General features: G+C 44.3%; 1 protein-coding gene across 11 annotated transcripts in view; it reads left to right on the top strand.

The window, feature by feature from the left end:
• Positions 1 to 16,472, top strand: part of nrxn3b (neurexin 3b) — a 329,334-nt gene extending 312,862 nt beyond the window's left edge. For 8 of the 11 annotated variants that reach the window (XM_084953179.1, XM_084953178.1, XM_084953181.1 and 5 more), the window contains 2 exons: positions 3,445 to 3,523; positions 13,906 to 16,472. In XM_084953179.1, coding sequence (XP_084809305.1) covers positions 3,445 to 3,523; positions 13,906 to 14,888 — 1,062 coding nt within the window. In that variant the 3' untranslated portion in view covers positions 14,889 to 16,472. Of the gene's footprint in view, positions 1 to 3,444; positions 3,524 to 11,703; positions 12,188 to 13,905 lie in introns of those variants that run through there. The other 3 variants (XM_084953187.1, XM_084953186.1, XM_084953185.1) reach the window with 2 other exon arrangements.
• Positions 16,473 to 17,674: the final 1,202 nt, after the last annotated feature.

Genomic DNA, 17,674 nt, shown 5'->3' with positions numbered 1-17,674 from the left:
GCGCCTAAAGACACAATTTAAAATCGGTTCTTTACTAAAGTTGGCTGTGATGTGGAGTAGGGCTGCCACGATTAGTCGACTAGTCACGATTACGTCGACTATTAAAATCGTCGACGACTGATTTAATAGTCGATGCTTCGTTTGAAGCTTTGTAAGATCACAAAAGACGCAGGAATAAGTAGCAGGATTTAAGAGTGTAATAACGGACTGAAACAGAAGATGGCAGCACTGCATGTACAAGGATGCCAGCTGCCGTTAAACCCCGAAGAAGAAGTAGCTGTGTCCCAGAATTCATAGCGCAGCCCAGCTCAGTTTCCAACAATGGCGGCAGCTAGTTAGTTTTAATATTACTCTTATTATTCTTTCTGGGTCACAAAATAAACGTTTAACATATTTTCAGGCGAGAATGTAACTGTGTAAACCTCAAATATCTGCTCAGTTTATCAAGACACCACATATTTTCAAAAGCGCTCCGACGTTTTCGGAGACGTCTGTTACCCACTAGCTCGATAGCTAGCCGGGGGCAAGGCTAACTAACTAGAGCCGTGAGAACACCGGACTCCCGGCAAATCGTTTTCACACCCACCGCTGTCTTTCGCTACTCAGGTTAAACATATATAAGTCACTTAGATAACTTAAAAATGTTATTGTTTGCCTTTTTTTTTTTTTTTAGTATTTTATTTGTTCCTGAGTAAATCGGTTTGGCTGAGATTAAAGTTATAGTTTTTACACAGCTGAATAAACGTCAAGCAGACAGCTGATTATCAGAAGTGTGAGATGCTCGAGAATTTACTCCGGTGTCCCGTTATATTTTAGATAGCAAGGAGTTTATTAAACTTCACCGAAACAATCTGCAAATTTCATTAAAATGTAATAAACTATCATCTTGTCTTTATTTTTAGTTAGCACAGACCTTAAACACTTAAAGCTGTAAGCTAATGATAGTTATATAAGAGCAGATGCTGCTGGTGCAATAAGCTGTACGTTTTACGTCCAATGGATCTGATTAGTCGACTAATCGCAAAAATAATCGGTGACTAGTCGACTATCAAAATAATCGTTTGTGGCAGCCCTAATGTGGAGACACGAGGCTCTAGCGACCTAACTCTTCCCTTGACTTAGGTACCGTTTTATGTTTGATTTTATAAGTAGCTTAACAAAGGTAGGAGACCTGAAAATGAGTGAAAAGGTTTTGAAAGCCTGGTAAAGTTGGTCAAGACTTCTTTGAAAGTCTGGAGACTTTTGCAGTGACCTGTAGAATCTGCGACACCAAAAGTAGTACTGAAGTGTTACCCACTGCAAGTATTCATTTCCCAAGCCCTTATTTCTACTGTATTCACTCAGATAACAGGAAGCCCGAAGTGATCTAAAAGCCAACCAGCAATTGGTAATAAGTCACCTCATTGTGATCTTTCATTTCCTTGTAATCCTGTTTCATAATCTCATTTCTGTCATTTCCTCTCTGTAGTTCTTCAGTGTTTTGTGGATGCTCGGCAGCAAATTGAGGTTACAAAATTTTTACATTTTGCTTTTTTGAGATCAAATCACGCTGATTTCCCTCGGTCACATGGAAATGGAAATTAGCTGGAATTTATATCGCACTTTAGAGAACAATCTGCATTTACCCTTACACTCATACAGCACCTTATATCCACTACATTACATCCACAAGTTAACCTAATGTGCATGCCTTTGGGCTGTGGAAGAAAACTGACACAGGAGCAGAGGAGAACATGTAGACATCCCACAGCAAACGAAGCCTAGATTTCACGTCATCTTTAAGGCTAATGTTAGGAGCCCCATCACGTGTTCGACCAAACGGCGTCCGCTTGCTCGAGCCAGCCCAGGTCACTCAGAGATCCTCTAATGCAGGACTACTTTCTCCATAACAGCAGGTAAAAAAAACAATGACCCTCAGCAAGAACTTCTAAGAAACACCACAGTACCCGCTGCATCTAACTGAATGCCAAGTAGCTGCCTGAGAGTCTTTGTGCGTGTGGGTAGATGCGCACAAATTGGTGTGATCTGTTTAACTAAAACGTAGCATTTTGGAGATGCGCATGGGCGTGCAAGGCTCCGTGAAGCGAGCGCATCCAAAGCAGTGAAAATATTCACCGTGCGGAGACGCTGCCGGCATCGGCATGAACGGACGAGAGAAAGGCAGTGTTTTCAGTCGATGCCGGGTTATGGCGTGATGGTCTCGGGGCTGAAATTGCTGGAACAGACTTTGAAGTGGCTCGGATTTTTCATCTCTCTCTCTCTCTGTGTCCCTGCCTCCCACATCTGCTGCTATCATAATAACAAGCAATAACCCTCTTTCAGCAATAACCAAGACTTTTACGCCCGTAATGTGGCTTCAATAAATAATGTCATGTTTACCAAGGGGCTATATTTTACAGCAATTTAGTTTAAAGCATCCCCGCCACCCCCACATTGCTTTTTTTGCCTCCTCTTGGTGGAGTACAGTACATAATGTGGTGCATTAAGCACACCAGCAAAAACGCACATTAACACATTATCAAATGTGCTGATAGAGAAAACAGCACAGCCCATCATGCATAATCATAGCAGACATTAGGAAAAACAAAAAAAAAACAGCGAAAAATCAGCCTTCTGTCTGAGGTTTTGCAGACACGCGTGTGCTGCACATCAGCATACGGTGGGAAGTGGACGGCTTTTTCTGGGCGCCGTTGAAAGCGAGCGGCACAAGCATGGGGGCGCGTTTCATTAGTCTGTCAAACTCAATGATATTTAGAGCCCCACACCCTTGGCCAGGACTGGAAAACTCAATCAGCACTCTGATTTCATAACCCTGCTTGGTGACAGGGCTTATTTTATCGCCCCGCTGATTCATTCTAATAAACGCCGGCTGCCCAGCGCGCCGCCACTGAAATACAACCCTCTCCCTCCCCCCTGCTTCTGTCCTCAACGGGTCGACCTGGGAAAAAAAAAAAGGAAAGAGAAAAGGGGAAGGGTTGGTCGGGTGGGAGGGATAAATCAGAATTGTGGGAACTGGAGGGTGCAGATAATCCATCGCCGGGCCGGGCGGTGTAACGTGTGCCACCCCATCCCCATCCCTCCTCCTGCACCCTTTAGCACAAATCAGGGGCCGGGGACGCTGCTGATCTGTGTGGGCTTAGTGCGTCCATTGATTGCGGGCGATGGAGGGGAGGGGCGATAAATAATCGGAGGCAGAGTGCGGAGGGTGAAGGAAAACAATTATCTGCGGAGGTGGAAAGCACATAAAGCGAAGAATGATAAACGCTGTGAAATATGATTGACTCCAAATGATATATGGAAGCCGAAGGACGGGCGAGAGAAGTCTGCGCGTGCAGAGATATCCTTGAGTGGAATGGCTGAGGACTCGCTCGCGCTGCCCCTTGCCTAACCACAATTTCTTCTGTGTTTGTGTTCGTGTGCGTGTTTGTGTGTCTTTCTCCGCAGACGACAGATGACATTGTTTCATCAGCAGAGTGCTCCAGCGACGACGAGGACCTGGAAGAGTGCGACTCCGGACATGCAGGTGGGATGAGTGTGTCGAGTTGTGCTTGCTCTGAAACCTGGTCTATTTCTCCTTATCTTTCTTTGAGTTGCTACCGAGGAGCTTCTCCTCCCTTAGCATCATGTCCCATGGGAGCTTCAAGTGTAACTTAAAAAAAAAACGCCCACTTTCCCCCTCCCACCCAGAAAAAGTAGCCACAGTAAGCACAACGGGGTCCTCAGTGTCTGCCAAAAGTTTAAAGAACACTTTTTGGAGACGGGCGAAAGCAGTAAGAATGCACTTTCTACACCCTCGGCATGCTCTGCTGTAGGAAGTCCCACTCGGAACTTTTACTGTGTATAAGTAAATGCACACAGCTTCCTGTCGGGACGTGTTAAAGCTCACGCCTTTCATCTCTGAAACAAGTTACACTTAGCTATGGGGCCACTGGTTGCAGACATGACGACGCGTTGATACTAATTTTGTTCTCTCGGCGTTCAGCTGAGAGCAAAACTTTACTCAACAAAGTACGAAATTAGTATCAAGCCCCATGTCGCCCGCACTGATGCTTCAAAATGTATCTGTCCTGTACTTGGTTGATTTCCTCTTGCTGTGCGTGTGTGCGTCTCTCTTGACAGAGGATACATTTTGAGATTCTTTCGAGAACAAAGATGCTTTCAGCCTAGATACTGTGATATGTAGCAGACTAACTGCAACAGAGCCTCTTCCTCCCTACTCCTTCTTCTTCTCTTGTTTGTACCTCTGTTTCCTTCGTCGGAGGCTTGCCTTACCTGAAACATTCTAATAGAGAACAGATATCCTCGAATTTCTGTGCGCATCGTCTCTCTTCCCTCCCTCCCTTGACACACACACACACACACAAACACGCACATATCACTTTGTGATTAGATCAAAGTGATAAGACACTCACTCAGTGGAAAATAACAACAGAGCAGGAAATAATGCCGCAGATTTAAAAGGAATGGTTATTTTTGAGGCAACTTGGGTTTGGATGAGTTGAATAAGCAGCTGTCAATCACGCTCCTGCCCAGGAGCTGTTGGCACGGATTCCTAATAACGCGGAGCAAAGCAAAGACTGTGAGCTGTATTGAAACTGGCTCACTATTTGAAAAGCAGCTCCCCTTAGGCGCTCTGGAAATCATTAACAGCTCCGGCTATTTGATTGCTTCAGTGTCCTTCAAAATACCATCACAGCCGGTTAATTGACGCTGCGCTAATCTGGCGAAACACGGCTCAGCTTAACACCGAGCATATGTCCACTTTTCACAGCTAATAATACGCCACCGCCGTGTTGCCTTTTCACGTCTGCGGTTGTGGACGATCGAGCGTTTATTTTGTTCTTAGGGAAAATCGGGCCTTTCCGCTGTAACGGATTTAACCATTTCTCCCCCAGTCTGAGAAAAGAAGTCGTTTATCGCTCTCTGATGGCATTTGTTTTCTTGAAATTATGACCACATTTAGGTCTTATGGCTTTTTGATGTGGCAGGGGGGAAAAAAAGCCATTTCCTTGCAGCATTTTAGGTGCCTTATCTAGCGTGAGTTGCTTTCGTAAAGGCAGAGATTATTGAAATCGAATGGGCACGTAGCTCACGTTTCAATTGATTTATTTTTGTATCTCTTCAGACCATTAAAACCTCAAACCCAAGTATTCTCAAAAAAAAAAGAAAAGTGAAAGTGCGGTCAAGTGAAGCGCAAGAAGCTTTTGCTGAGAGAACACGGTACCCTCCCCTCATATAGTGGCAACATACACACACTTACGCATACATACCGTACATCCCATCATGTGGACACAGAAATTCATATCCTCATTCCTCGCCCCCACCTCCCCCTCCGCTTCCAGTCGTATGAACAGTTGTATGACATGATGTTGGGTTTCTTTTCCTTTTTTTCTCGTGTGATGCACATATGAACATCTCTCCTCTGTATCGATTTGGACCCAGCTGCTGGGTTTGTGATTTTGTTTTTCTTTTCTTTCGTTCTTGTCTTCTTTTTGCTTTCCTTTGGGGCCTGGGAGGGTTGGGTGCGGGCTGATTTTACTTTCCTTGTTTTGTTGTTGTGGTTGTTTTCAGTTTTCGTTTGCTTTTCTTTTATTATCACTCTTATCGTTTCTTTGGCGTCCTCCTCATCATCCGTCGTCCATCATCCAAGCAAGGATAGAGCCGCTCCTCCCGTTTTTTGCCTCATCTTGTGCCGCATGAACTTTTGGTGGTTGGAAAAGTCAAAGTTCTCCTCCTCATCAAGTTTTGTGTTTTATTTGTTTATTTTGTGCCATATGGCTTCTAAAGGAACATCCCTCCCCCCACCTCCCCATTTTCGATACAACATAGGGAAATGAACGGCAACAAAATCTTTTCTTGCCATCATCCTTTTTTGGCCTTGTGCAGGCAACCCCATTCTGTCTCAAGAAAGTTGTGTGTGAGAATGACTCCCCCCTGTCGCCCCTTCCGAGCGTTACCCCGACCCCACCCCCTCCATCCCGTCTCACCCCACCTTCCTTCTTTTAGCCTTTCTGCATATACATGTCTGTTTGAATGCAGATGGCATAAAAAGACTTTTATTGCCACAAAGTATATCTGTTTTTCTATTCTATCTGTTGCTCCAAGTAGAAGGCATTTGTGGCATGCACTCTTGTACTGGACTGTACCGCAGCTCTGTAGACTAACCAGTAACCCTCTCCTCTAACCATCCCCTGCTTCTGCGTGAATATGATTGGCGTCCATTTTTATGCTCTGCTTCTTTTTCCCACCCATACGTCCCTCCACTCGGCTTCTACATGTCAGCGTGTGCGTGCTGAGGGGAGGGGGGGGTCTGCCCCCACCCAGCAGCGGCAGCTCCTCCCTCCGAGGCGTCCCGTGTTCGTGCTCGTGCCTGCTGTCTCTGTCAGTGCTCCGTCTGCGTCTGCCAAACCAGCCTGTGTTGTCCACTGTGCGTGCGTGCTCGTCTTGTGCTTGTGTTGTCTCCGTGTTGAAACCAAAACTGTTAAAACCTCACCTTGCCCCCTGCCCCCCTCCTTTTAATCCCACGCGGGTTCCACGAGAGGGCCGATAGAGCGAATCCCGTGAGATGACTCACAGTCCTCTGCGTGCATTTACAGAATTGTCGGTTCAAGCTAAAGAAAGCAGCACGTGCAGAAATGCGTGCGCGCTGCAAGATGCTCAGTTTTGGAGGAAGGCAAATAAGTCGATTTATGAATTCATTTCACGGTGATTAACGGCGCCGTGGCTTGTCATTACCGTGCAATCAGAGCAATTTCATGATTAATGCGTCATTATATTGGGGTAATTGATTCAAATGATTTCAATCAATCTGCGAGTGCATTTCAAAATGTTTGATTTGTCCGTACAGCACCTACAAGCTGCCACGAGTCAGGCCTGATGGAACTAGGTTTTAATCTGACTCACAATAGGCCAAATTAAAAAGTCTACCTCCTAATGAGACGAAGCAGTGGATGTGGAAAAATGTCTTTGTCGCAGCAGAACTGTTTGGTTTTTTTTTGTGAGAGCTGCAAAAGCAAAGGTGTGACTAATAACATTAATGATGTCTTTGCTCCACTCTAGCAGTGCCCAAAAGCCATACCAGGCAGACAGCTTTCATAAATCTTGGAACAGAGCCATCATCATTGTTATTAGTTACACCTCTGTCTCTATACTGTGTAAAAACGTCTTATCTTAAGTCAAACATGGAGTGTTACGGTGGCTCTATTACAAACCTACTAGTAAATGTTCATAAAACCTGTAATATGTGAACCTTCCGAGCCCATAAAAAACACATTTCCACCTATTTGTGAAAGGTTTGATCAACTAATGCCACAATATTTAAAGGGGAGCAGTTATTCTGTTCCTTAAGATGCTCGATCTTCATGTTAAATTCCGGCCAAAGTTTCATATACAAATGAACCTGTTTCAAACAGCCTGTTCTCCTATCTGTAATGTCAAAGCAAGTGGATACTACTAGCATGGTCACCCCAGGCACAGAAGCCCCACCCACCTCTTCAAACCTTTTCGAGGGGCAGCCAATCAAAGGAAGGAAGGCGCTTAAACTGCTTGTTTTACCCAGTTTAAGGTAAATAGTAGGATTCGATATTTCAAACTATGACTAAGCGGGATCCAAAACATCAGCTGCTTTAAGCTGCTCACTTATATATATTATAACTTTCACAATACCTCTGGATCAGATGACTGCGTTTAATGGGCAAGTCTACTTATACTGAAACTCATAACTCAGAGAGGATTATCACTGCAGCGTGTGTTAGTTTCATGCACCTGCAACTTTACTGCTTTGGGTCAATTTCACACTCGTCATTAGCGTCGTTTCCAGCTGCAGCATTGGAAAAAAAAGGGACAGGCACTGAGCTCGCTGCGGCAACAAGCTACTGTTAGTGAACACAGTTGCTGTATTGACTTTATAATATGAAGTTATCTTAATTTTTGTCTTCAAGGGGCCAAAAGAGAGTTCAGTGTAGATTCAGGAGATGAGATTCAGTGGATTTTGTACACTTCTTGCACCCCTGAAGCACCACAGCTCCCTAACACACTTACTTGCTGTGCTATAAGAATGACAGACTACCTCCTGAACATTATCGCACAGATAGGTTGTTTGAGCCTTTCTGAGCAACAGCCAGTCCAGGCGTTTTCTATAAGAGACGGCTCTCCTGCAAAATTGTGCAGCAGAAAGCACGCAGTGTAACTGTTGCATGCCACGCTGCAGTCAGCTATGTCATGGGAAGAATGTTTTTCCATAAAAAGGGCATAAATGATCCTCCATGCACTGTTACCCTCTGCCTTTGATCAAGTGCAGCGCAGATCAAACAGATGTAGTGTATTTATAGATGTTTCCTCATCTCGTTTGCCCGGGGTAGATAAAGTCCAGGATCTGGCGTTCAGATTAATCTTAGACTGGAGGCTGGGATGTAATGTTGTGTGATTTCTTCACTGCTGTATATGAAGAGCAAAGTGCAGGGTACGGAATGAAGTATGATAGGTATGGATCACCGAGTTTCCTTGTGGCATCGGCTATGGATTCCGTCAAGCCCCGCCGGGCCGGCTGTCACTTCGACACAGGCCTCGGATCAGTTTAAAGGTTATCCAGCTGACACACGTCTGCCGAGTGTAGAGGTGCAGCCTAATGGCTGTACAGCAAATCGACCAGCTGACAGGGGCGAGTCGCCACGCCTGTTGGAGACGCCAATTTAATACACCGGAATGCAACCCAGCCACATGATGACGGATTAAGAGCTATCCGCCATGCGCCGCGGCTACACAGGCAAGCACCTTCTTCCGGGGGTGCTTCCTGCATCCATGACAGGACAGACTTCTCCATCGGAGCTGTGAACGGAACATCGCTTAATGTTTGGAAGAGAAATGAATGTCCATCAGTGAGAAATTAGGTTTCTTCTGGCAGACGTGTGCGCAGACATGATAAGATAAGTTTAATGGTGGGGTAAAGTGCTTTGAAACGACATGCTTCTAGAAAGCTCAGCCGCTGCACGGTACACCCTTATAATCCCTGGCAAGTGTATCCACGCTGAGAATCTGTGTGTTGCTGGCCTTCTGGTAATCAGTTCCCTACCTGTAGTAGGTAGGGATGAATGAATCTGCTACAGCAGGTGTCTGGGCACAATGCTTGCACCACAATGGGATTTCAGGGCCCCAAACCACTGACTCACCCACAATTTGCGTCAAAAATCCCATTCAATCAGTTCATCCGCGGTGCACCGGCTTTTCTGCTTTTATGGCGGAGCGTTGTCAAATCCCTGACACACCGTCAGGATTCATCTCCATTCGGAAGCCTCAGCAAACTTTTTGGATGGACACGGGGATCAAACCAGGGAGCGAGGAGAAGGAAAAGAGTGGGGGGAGAGGAGGAAAGTGACGAGTAAGTGCTTTCTTGGAGATTTCTGCATCTGTAGCTCTCAAGCTGCTGAGGTAGTCAATCAGCCATTTAGTAGTTACTGTATTTACTTTAATTCCTCTTCAAAAAGCCCGCACACAGGCATGCAGCCTTTATTACATGGTGGGATGAAAAGAGGAATGGCTTTAATATTGAGTTTGTTTCATATTTTCATTTTAGTAGATGGGTTTCTCTCATTGATGCAAAAGGAGGGAGAGTCAGTAGGCGTGCAGAAACACACTAGTCACAAGTCCTGACTTCCTTTGAGAAACTGGCTGCGGCTCTATCAGAGCGGAGAGTTTTTTGGGGGGGTGGTCTTGCTAGGATGGCAGGGTTTTAGAATAAAATCCCCATCCAACTTGATGAGTTTCGAAAAACAAACGCAATCTGGTTGAGCAAACCCATTAGAAAGCAGCGTGTTTGTCTGCTTCTGAAATGCAGCAAGACGTGCGGCGCTTGTGCAAGAGCTTACACGGGATTAAAGTGTTTACCAAAACATCAAGGTCCTCTGCGCCGACTTTACTAAAACGGGGGGCTTCACTGCAGCGTCTCCCCTCCCATCCGAGTGTTTTGTTGATATAGCACAAAGCTAACAGTAGCCGAAAGCTGTTAGCCAAGAACGGAGTGAGAGGACGCAAACAGGCCAAGACAACGAGGGCAGAGTTGGATAAATAAAAGCCTCGGATGAAATTGCTTTACTCCGAGACGCTCCTGTTTATTTAACAGGGCAGAGCGGTTTTATGGCTCTGTTTGCTGGAACGTCACAGGTAGCGGCGACGTAGCGGCTTTTTCCCCCCTTTTTTTCAGTGAAAGACGAGAAATGCAGCGATGCAGTGCGAGGTCTCCGCTGAATCATGTCCCGTGACATCCTCTGAATCAGGGCCGGAGCAGTGACAGGGACATTCGCATTTAAGATGCCGGCGTCGATAAGGAGCAGTCAATACAGTGTGACAGATGCCATATTTACTCAATAATGCTTCGCTCGCAGAGACAGTGTGCTTAAAAAAAAAACAAATTAGGTTTCTGTAAAACAGCCTGCAGAGGATTAACCCAAAGCTGACGTGCAGAGACAAATCCACCACGTGCCCTCTCGTGGAACTGCAGATGCTTATCTGTCAAACGAAGGCTGTCGGTTATGCACATAACACAAAGCATCTAAACGTCGGATGATCTCTCTGTTCTCTATATTAATTAGTGAAAGTGCTGGTTACGTACGGTGCACCGTAACTGCTAGTGAATGACTTCTTTACATCAGGAAAATATCCCACAGCCCTTTGCTGGCAGTCACCTTTACTGACCATTGGCCTGCCCCTTCTTAAGCCCCTCCCCCTCCCCACACCATACCTGTCCCCCCTGGCTTGCTGTATTGTTATTGTATTATTACTCTCCCTAAATGCAACTTACTTAAGCATGCATTAACCCAACTTCTTAGAGTGGAACTAAAACAAACTCCAAAAGAAAGGAAAAAAAGCGTTTGTCTGATTTGCCTCTCTTTCTCTGACGTACATCCAGATTGCACGCCCTGTCCTGTGTTTTAAAAAGAAATACTAACAAGAGAAATGTATTGAGGTAACTAATAATAACTCGCTTATTATTAGTTAAACGAAGGTGGCGACACTTTCCTATAAACTGTCCCCCCCCCCTCCCTCTCTCTCTCTTTGTCTGCCTCAGTGTGTGCTTTCTGGTTGTTCATCTTTGATAGTGTGAGAAATTTAATGCCTTTCTTTCTTGCTTGCTAATCTCTCTTTATCTGTTATTTTCCTCCTTTTTTGTACATATATGATAATCCACATATATGTGAACCTCTCTGTTTCTTTTCTGACAATGTTCAAATTTAAACTGCTAATTTGTTGCGAATCACAATTGCGATGTTATTTTTTTTAATGACCCCCCCTCCTCCTTTTTTAATTAGAACAAAACTTCCTCTTTTCTCTATGAACTAATTAGCGTTTCATAAACAGCAGAAGGCTCTTAAGATTGGGTATCAAAACCATGCAGCTGCACTGAGATTTTCATAGAGAAAAAAGAGAAGCCGCCTTGAAAAACTGCTAATCCTGGCCCCGATCTGAAAACACTGCTTTCCAAAACTGTTTCCGTGCTGATCTCGAACATCCACCTGTGAAGTTAAGCGCTTGTCTCCCATTGGAAATTGGGATCGAATCGATTAACGAGTCTGAATTCTCTTTTTTGTGCATGGCAAAAGAAGTTGCAGCTTAGGGTTTGTAAAACTGTCAGTGTTGAGAGTGCTGTTCTCTTTTGTAGATGGGCATGTATATGCTCATTGTTTGTATATCCCCATCCCTTCCTTACAGCCAAAAGCTCTAATGCCGCCCGACCGCTTCGTGCCGCCTTTACATGGACATGGCAACTGATGTACACGTTCACCCCCATCTATGTCATTTCCTTCCTAGTATGTTCATAGGTCCCACCCCGTCTCACACTCCCTCCTCCCGAAACCCCCTTTACGTAGAGATTCTAAGATATGTACAGTCATCCAATTTGTTCGTAGCTGACGAGCAAGCTAAAGCCGAGCGAACGAGCAAAAAAAAAAGAAAAGAAAAGAATGAGAAAAAAAAAAGTCATCTAATCCGGCTGTAGATATTTATGGAGAGACTTATCAATCAAAGCAAGAATTATAGATATACTGTTTTCTTTTTTCTAATAAAATGATTCTGAAAAATCCAAAAATAACAACAAAAAAGATATCCTGAACAGAATGGTGAAGATTATTTTCATGTCATGATGTGTGGATGTATGTGTTGTTGCCTCCCTGTACCATCCTGTCTAAGAACAAAAGAGAGAAATATATACTTACTTAATCAGAAAATGTTAAAAAGAAACTAACCTAACTTGTCCAAAGGCATTCTTACACAACTTTCTTTTGTAAATTTTTTTTTTCTTCCTGCCAAAATCATGCGGGCAATTTGTTGATGTAAGTTGACAAAACTGATGGTATGCTTTCTTCCTTTGAAAACTGTTTCATCTTTTTTTCGTAGGCTTTTTTGATTTTTTCCGAGCTGACTTTGTTTGGTTTTCTTTCTTTCTTTCTTTTAATTTTCCTCTTACTAATCCTTTCTCTAAATAGCTCTATCTGTGGCTTTACTTTGTGAATGTTTCTTACGATGTTTGCTCTAACTCTAAACTCTTTTCGTTTGTTTTTTTTTTGTAATGCCTTAATTATTATTTCTACATTTTTTCCTTTTTCATTTTCTGTTGTGTTCTTTTTTTTTCTTTATTGTTCCAAAAGGTTTGCATCTCTTTATAGTGCCCTGTTTGTGAGCCTTTGCAATGTACAAACAATCCACCTTGGCAAGAGGATAAGCAGCTTCAATAGACATCTGAATGTTTCAAAGTCTTTGTAGTCGTCCAACAACAGGTTTAACCAATGAAAGGCAAATGACTTTATTATAAAAGAGGCAGACACATGTGGAAGCATGTCTCTGTCTTTTGATCTTACGTGTGAATAATTAATAACGTCCAACTGCTCTTACAAGCTGTTACAAGCCAGCAAACATTCAGGTGTCGCTGAACTGCCCGGTGACTTTGTGCCACTGTGGTAACTGTAGGGGTCAAAAGGCAAGAGGCTAGGGCAAGTAGGGGAGCCCGCTAATGTCGAGGGAAGGACAGGTTCGCTCATCTCCAGCAGCATTTCAGCTGTGACTGCAGCGAGTAGATCAGTCAGCCAGACCTAAACTTGCCTATCAGCTTCCTAAGAGGTGCGAGGTAGCGTTTTGGGACTTTGGAGACCCTCCAGCCCAAAGACACAACCTCTCATTTTTCATCATTGTGATGCATTGTGAAGCTTGTTAGTATTTTCCAGCCCGTGTAGGTCAGCAGGGTTAAAAAGCGTCGCTCCGAACAGCTACGGTATAAGAAACACCTTACAAATAGTTTCTCATTTCAGACTTAGTTAACTTGCTTTCAGGCCCACTGGCTTGCACTTGAATTGCAAAACCAATGCTAATACCTTCTGCTTCTTTTTTATCCACAGAGCACATCTCTCGGTGCTCATAGTTTTAGGCTAAAAAGGATTTACACTTGAAGATAAATGAAACATGCCTCTTAAAAGCCCGGGCTAGTCATTTATGTGCAGATATATGCAGAATTACGAGGTAGAACTAATACGAGGGCCACAAACTCCACAGCATCACAAGTAATTCCCGCTTTCCTATGCAGCAGCAGCTTATATAGGATTTAATTTGAGGTGTCAGTTTAACGTGGCTCACCCTTGTGCATCCCTCAAAGCCTTTTGATGCAATGTATACTTATTTATGGCTGTTGTTTTCTTTCATTTGGGTCTCGTTTGGTTCTGAGTTTCATTGTTTTTGCACTGGTACAGTGTTTTCTGTTTGATTCTTTCTTTCTTTCTCTTCAGTACTTTTGATTCCCTACGTTGAGCTTTGCTTTTTCTACTTTTCGTTTACCGATTCTTTTTGGTGCTTGACTGCTTCTTGCTTTGCCGATGGAACGCTTTCTGCCGTCTGACTGGCGCTTGTTTCTGTTTCACTTTCCAGGAGGGGAGCTAGTTATCCCCGTGCTAGTCGAGGACCCCATAGACATCCCTTCTGTATCCACCCGTTCTCCCTTCATCCCCCTCCCCCCAACCCTCCGCCCTGTCCTCACCATTATTGAGACCACCAAAGAATCCTTGGCCATGGCCACTGAGGCGGGGGTACCTTGCTTGTCGGACCGAGGCAGCGATGATTGTGATGATGGTGATGGTGGTGATGATGGTGATGATGATGATGATGATGGCATGGTGATTTCGGGGTTTGGCTCTGGCGAAGCTTTCGACTCTAGCCTGCCCCCGACTGACGATGAAGATTTTTACACCACCTTCTCCCTGGTAACAGATAAGATCTTGACCACATCGGCCTATGAAGGCAGCTACAAAGCCCTCGCGCCCAAGTGGGAGGCCAAGGACTTGAGGCCTAGCAAAGCCTCTGAGGCAGGTAGGACTGCACCCACCTCGCCTCTGCCCGACCTCCGGGGCACGCCGCCGGCGGCGGTCCCCTCGGACACGCCACCCAAGCTGCCTGCCGGGAAAATGAACAACCGCGAGGTAAAACCCCCGCAGCCGGACATGGTCCTGGTGTCACTGCCCACGTCCTTCGATCTGGACGGCACCAAGCCACGAGGCCCCTTCATCACCTCGCCCATGCTGCGCACGGTGCCTGCCGCCCTGCCCACGGTGCCCGGCGTGCAGCGGGTGCCCCCGGGGGCCTCGGAGGTGGTCCGGGAATCCAGCAGTACCACGGGCATGGTGGTGGGCATTGTCTCAGCCGCCGCCCTCTGCATCCTCATTCTCCTCTACGCCATGTACAAGTACAGGAACAGGGAGGAGGGTTCCTACCAGGTGGACGAAACACGCAACTACATCAGCAACTCGGCGCAAACCAACGGCGCTGTGGTGAAGGATAAAGCACCCAGCGGCAGCGCCAAAGGCAGCGCCAGTAGCAAGAGACCGAAAGACAAGGACAAGGAATATTATGTATAGAAATCCAGTCATTTCCCGACCCATAAAGCTACAAACTGTTTGGAACAAAGTTAAGAACATTTTGACAGTACCATATTGGCAACTGTGATTTAAAAAGAATCAAATCTCTTTAGAACTCGAGACTTACTGAGTCACAGAAACATTTACAAAAAAGAACTTTGGCTTATGGAAGCACACTTACTATTGTAAGCATTACAGAGAGACAATGCAGTAACAGCTGCACCGGGACTCAGCGTGGACACTTTTAAGGAGTCCCTGCTGGAGACATCCGGCAGTGTGAATAACATCACTTTAACACCCACACGACCCCAAGTGACTGTCTAAGAGGTGTGTGATCCTTGGAGTTCTGACGACCTTGTCCATTGTAACCCTGTAAAATACGATCACTGTCATTTCGGCCATTCTGAGCATGCATGTGAGGTGTATGTGACGTGGTGCTGGCATCTTGTGTAAGTGAGGGACCTCAAGAAACAATGATTGTTGGGGAAAGTTGGAAGTCAAACCCTGATTTTGCGTTACAAAGCGGTTTCATTAAATGTAGCTTTCATGGATGCGATGTGAGGTAACGTATACGTGTTTCTTGTTTTTCTTTTATTATTTTTTATTTATTCAATCAATCAGTAGTTTATTTATTTATATATTGAATTTCACTTTTTTTTGTTTTCTTTAGTTTGTTTTTCTAAGGATGATGGCCAGTCAGGGTTGACTAGGCAGAGCTCAGCAGGATGTAATACAGTAATGTATTTCAATATTTTTCTCCCCCCGCCCTCACGTCTCAGTTAAGGATTGGACTGCTATGCAGGGCATCCAAATTCTAGACGGCATTCAAGCGTGCAAGAGTGGATCCACCAGGCAAACTGTACAATGTTATTTCTCAGAGTTTCAAATGTCTGATAGCATTTTTCTTCTTTTCCCTTTTCATTTGATTTCTTTTTATTGTTTCGGTCGTTCCTCTGTTTCCTTTTACCGATATGACGCCGTGGCAAAAATGCATTACCATAAAATGTGTCTGATGAAGATGTAATTGTCACAATCTTAACGAAGAAAAAGCAAACAAACACAGGCTGAAGATTTACTCCGGTGTGATTCTATCTGTTCAGACGACTGTGTCAAAAACATGTTTACATATTTTATTACATCTAGCCGTCGTGCTTTGCAGGTCAAATGTTGTACAGAAGATTCCAGTTCCTGTTGAGTTATTTTTTATCCTCTTCTTGTATAGATGGACCGTTTGATTTGATTTTTCTGCTGTAGCAACGTGACTGGAAAAAGGAAAACAGCAAAAAAAACGAAACATTTCTATTCTTTTGCCTGGAGATGAGAAAGTGATGTGCACAGGAACATTTGTTTAGGCAGGGAACAAATGCTGTTAGACGACAAGTCTGGTGTCCCTGGACGGTGTTTCTCTTCAGTCGCATGAATATTTGACCACTGGAAGCCGTCAGTCGGATAGAAGACGCCTCCCTCAGATCTTGTCTTAGGGACTCCTCCTTATTCTGAAGTTGCTTTCATCATGTCATTTATTTATTTTTTTATTGGAAATTCAAAAAAAATGAAACGAGAATAAAGACAGATTATGATGGATTTGGAGATCTATTGCTAGAACCTTACTGGCTTACAGATGTTTTTTATTTAGTTCCTTTTTTCTGTCTTTTTTTTTTTTTTACTGTATCGTCTTGTCTGATCAGCTCGTCACTTTTTTTGCATTCGATTTTTTTCTGTCGTTGTATAGCTAATTTCATGTCTCATTTATACGACATTATCTTCCGACAATATGTCGGGTTTTTCTTTTTTAATGTCATTTATTTATTGCTGAAATTATTTGTCCTCTTCTGTTTTCATGCAAATCAGTCGGTGTGTATGTTCACTTTGATTTTTTGTGTTGGTACTCTGCTTTTTCAGCCAGTTTAATTATCGTCTTCTGCTTCTCCTTTTTGACTCCAAACAATTCCCAGAAATAAAAAAGGAAAAAGTTGTTCCCAAACTTATTTTGGGTGGTTAGACTGCAGGATGCTGTCACTCGCTTCGTCCCTGTTGTGCTAAGAAAGACGGGAGACGACGCTGAAAGAGGATGGAGATAGATTCTATCTGAGGCCATTCGCCGAAGCGCAGTTTCTCATCCATTTGTTATCACTTCGCTGATTTCCTTTTATACCAAAAAGTGGCACCATTTCTATTCAAATGAAGTCCGGAGCGGAGCAGCTCAACGTTATCATTTACCTATAGATGATTATGCAAATTCATACACTGCTCATTGATGCAACAAGAGAAAAAGGGATGAGGGGAGAGAATGATTATTAGAGGGTCCAGAGTCTTCACAACACTGGAGGAATTGCTTTGGGTTTTAGAGTTGAGTCTTTGTGAGAGCGCGCAGCCAAATGAGATTCTTCACGACCATATGGCCGGGTTATGAGCTACTCAATGGCGGCAGCACCTGCTTTCCCAGCTCGTTTTTACGCTGTCCATATTTCGTGCAAATGGGCCTTCACAGAGCTGGTCATTAACTTGCAATAGCCCATTGATGTAGGATATCAGAGTGCCGTGTGTGAGTATATCCAGCTCACACAATGACTACATATTAACTCATTCATCCTCCCAGGCTATGGGAACAAGGAGGCCAGCAGGGGTTTCGTTCAGCTGAAGGAGGAGTGCCTTTTTTTATTATTATTATTATTATTTCTATATTCAGAGGCAGAAGGATTCTTCTTTTCAGTCCTCCGCCAAAAATCGGAGGAAATTTGCTCTGCATAAGTCAACACAATAAAAAGTTGATGCGTAAGCAAACG

This window comes from Perissodus microlepis, chromosome 15 (assembly GCF_051167445.1).
Source record: "Perissodus microlepis isolate ML-2025 ecotype Zambia chromosome 15, ASM5116744v1, whole genome shotgun sequence".
NCBI classification, from domain to species: Eukaryota; Metazoa; Chordata; class Actinopteri; order Cichliformes; family Cichlidae; genus Perissodus; species Perissodus microlepis.
This window is presented reverse-complemented; position numbering and strand designations above follow the sequence as displayed.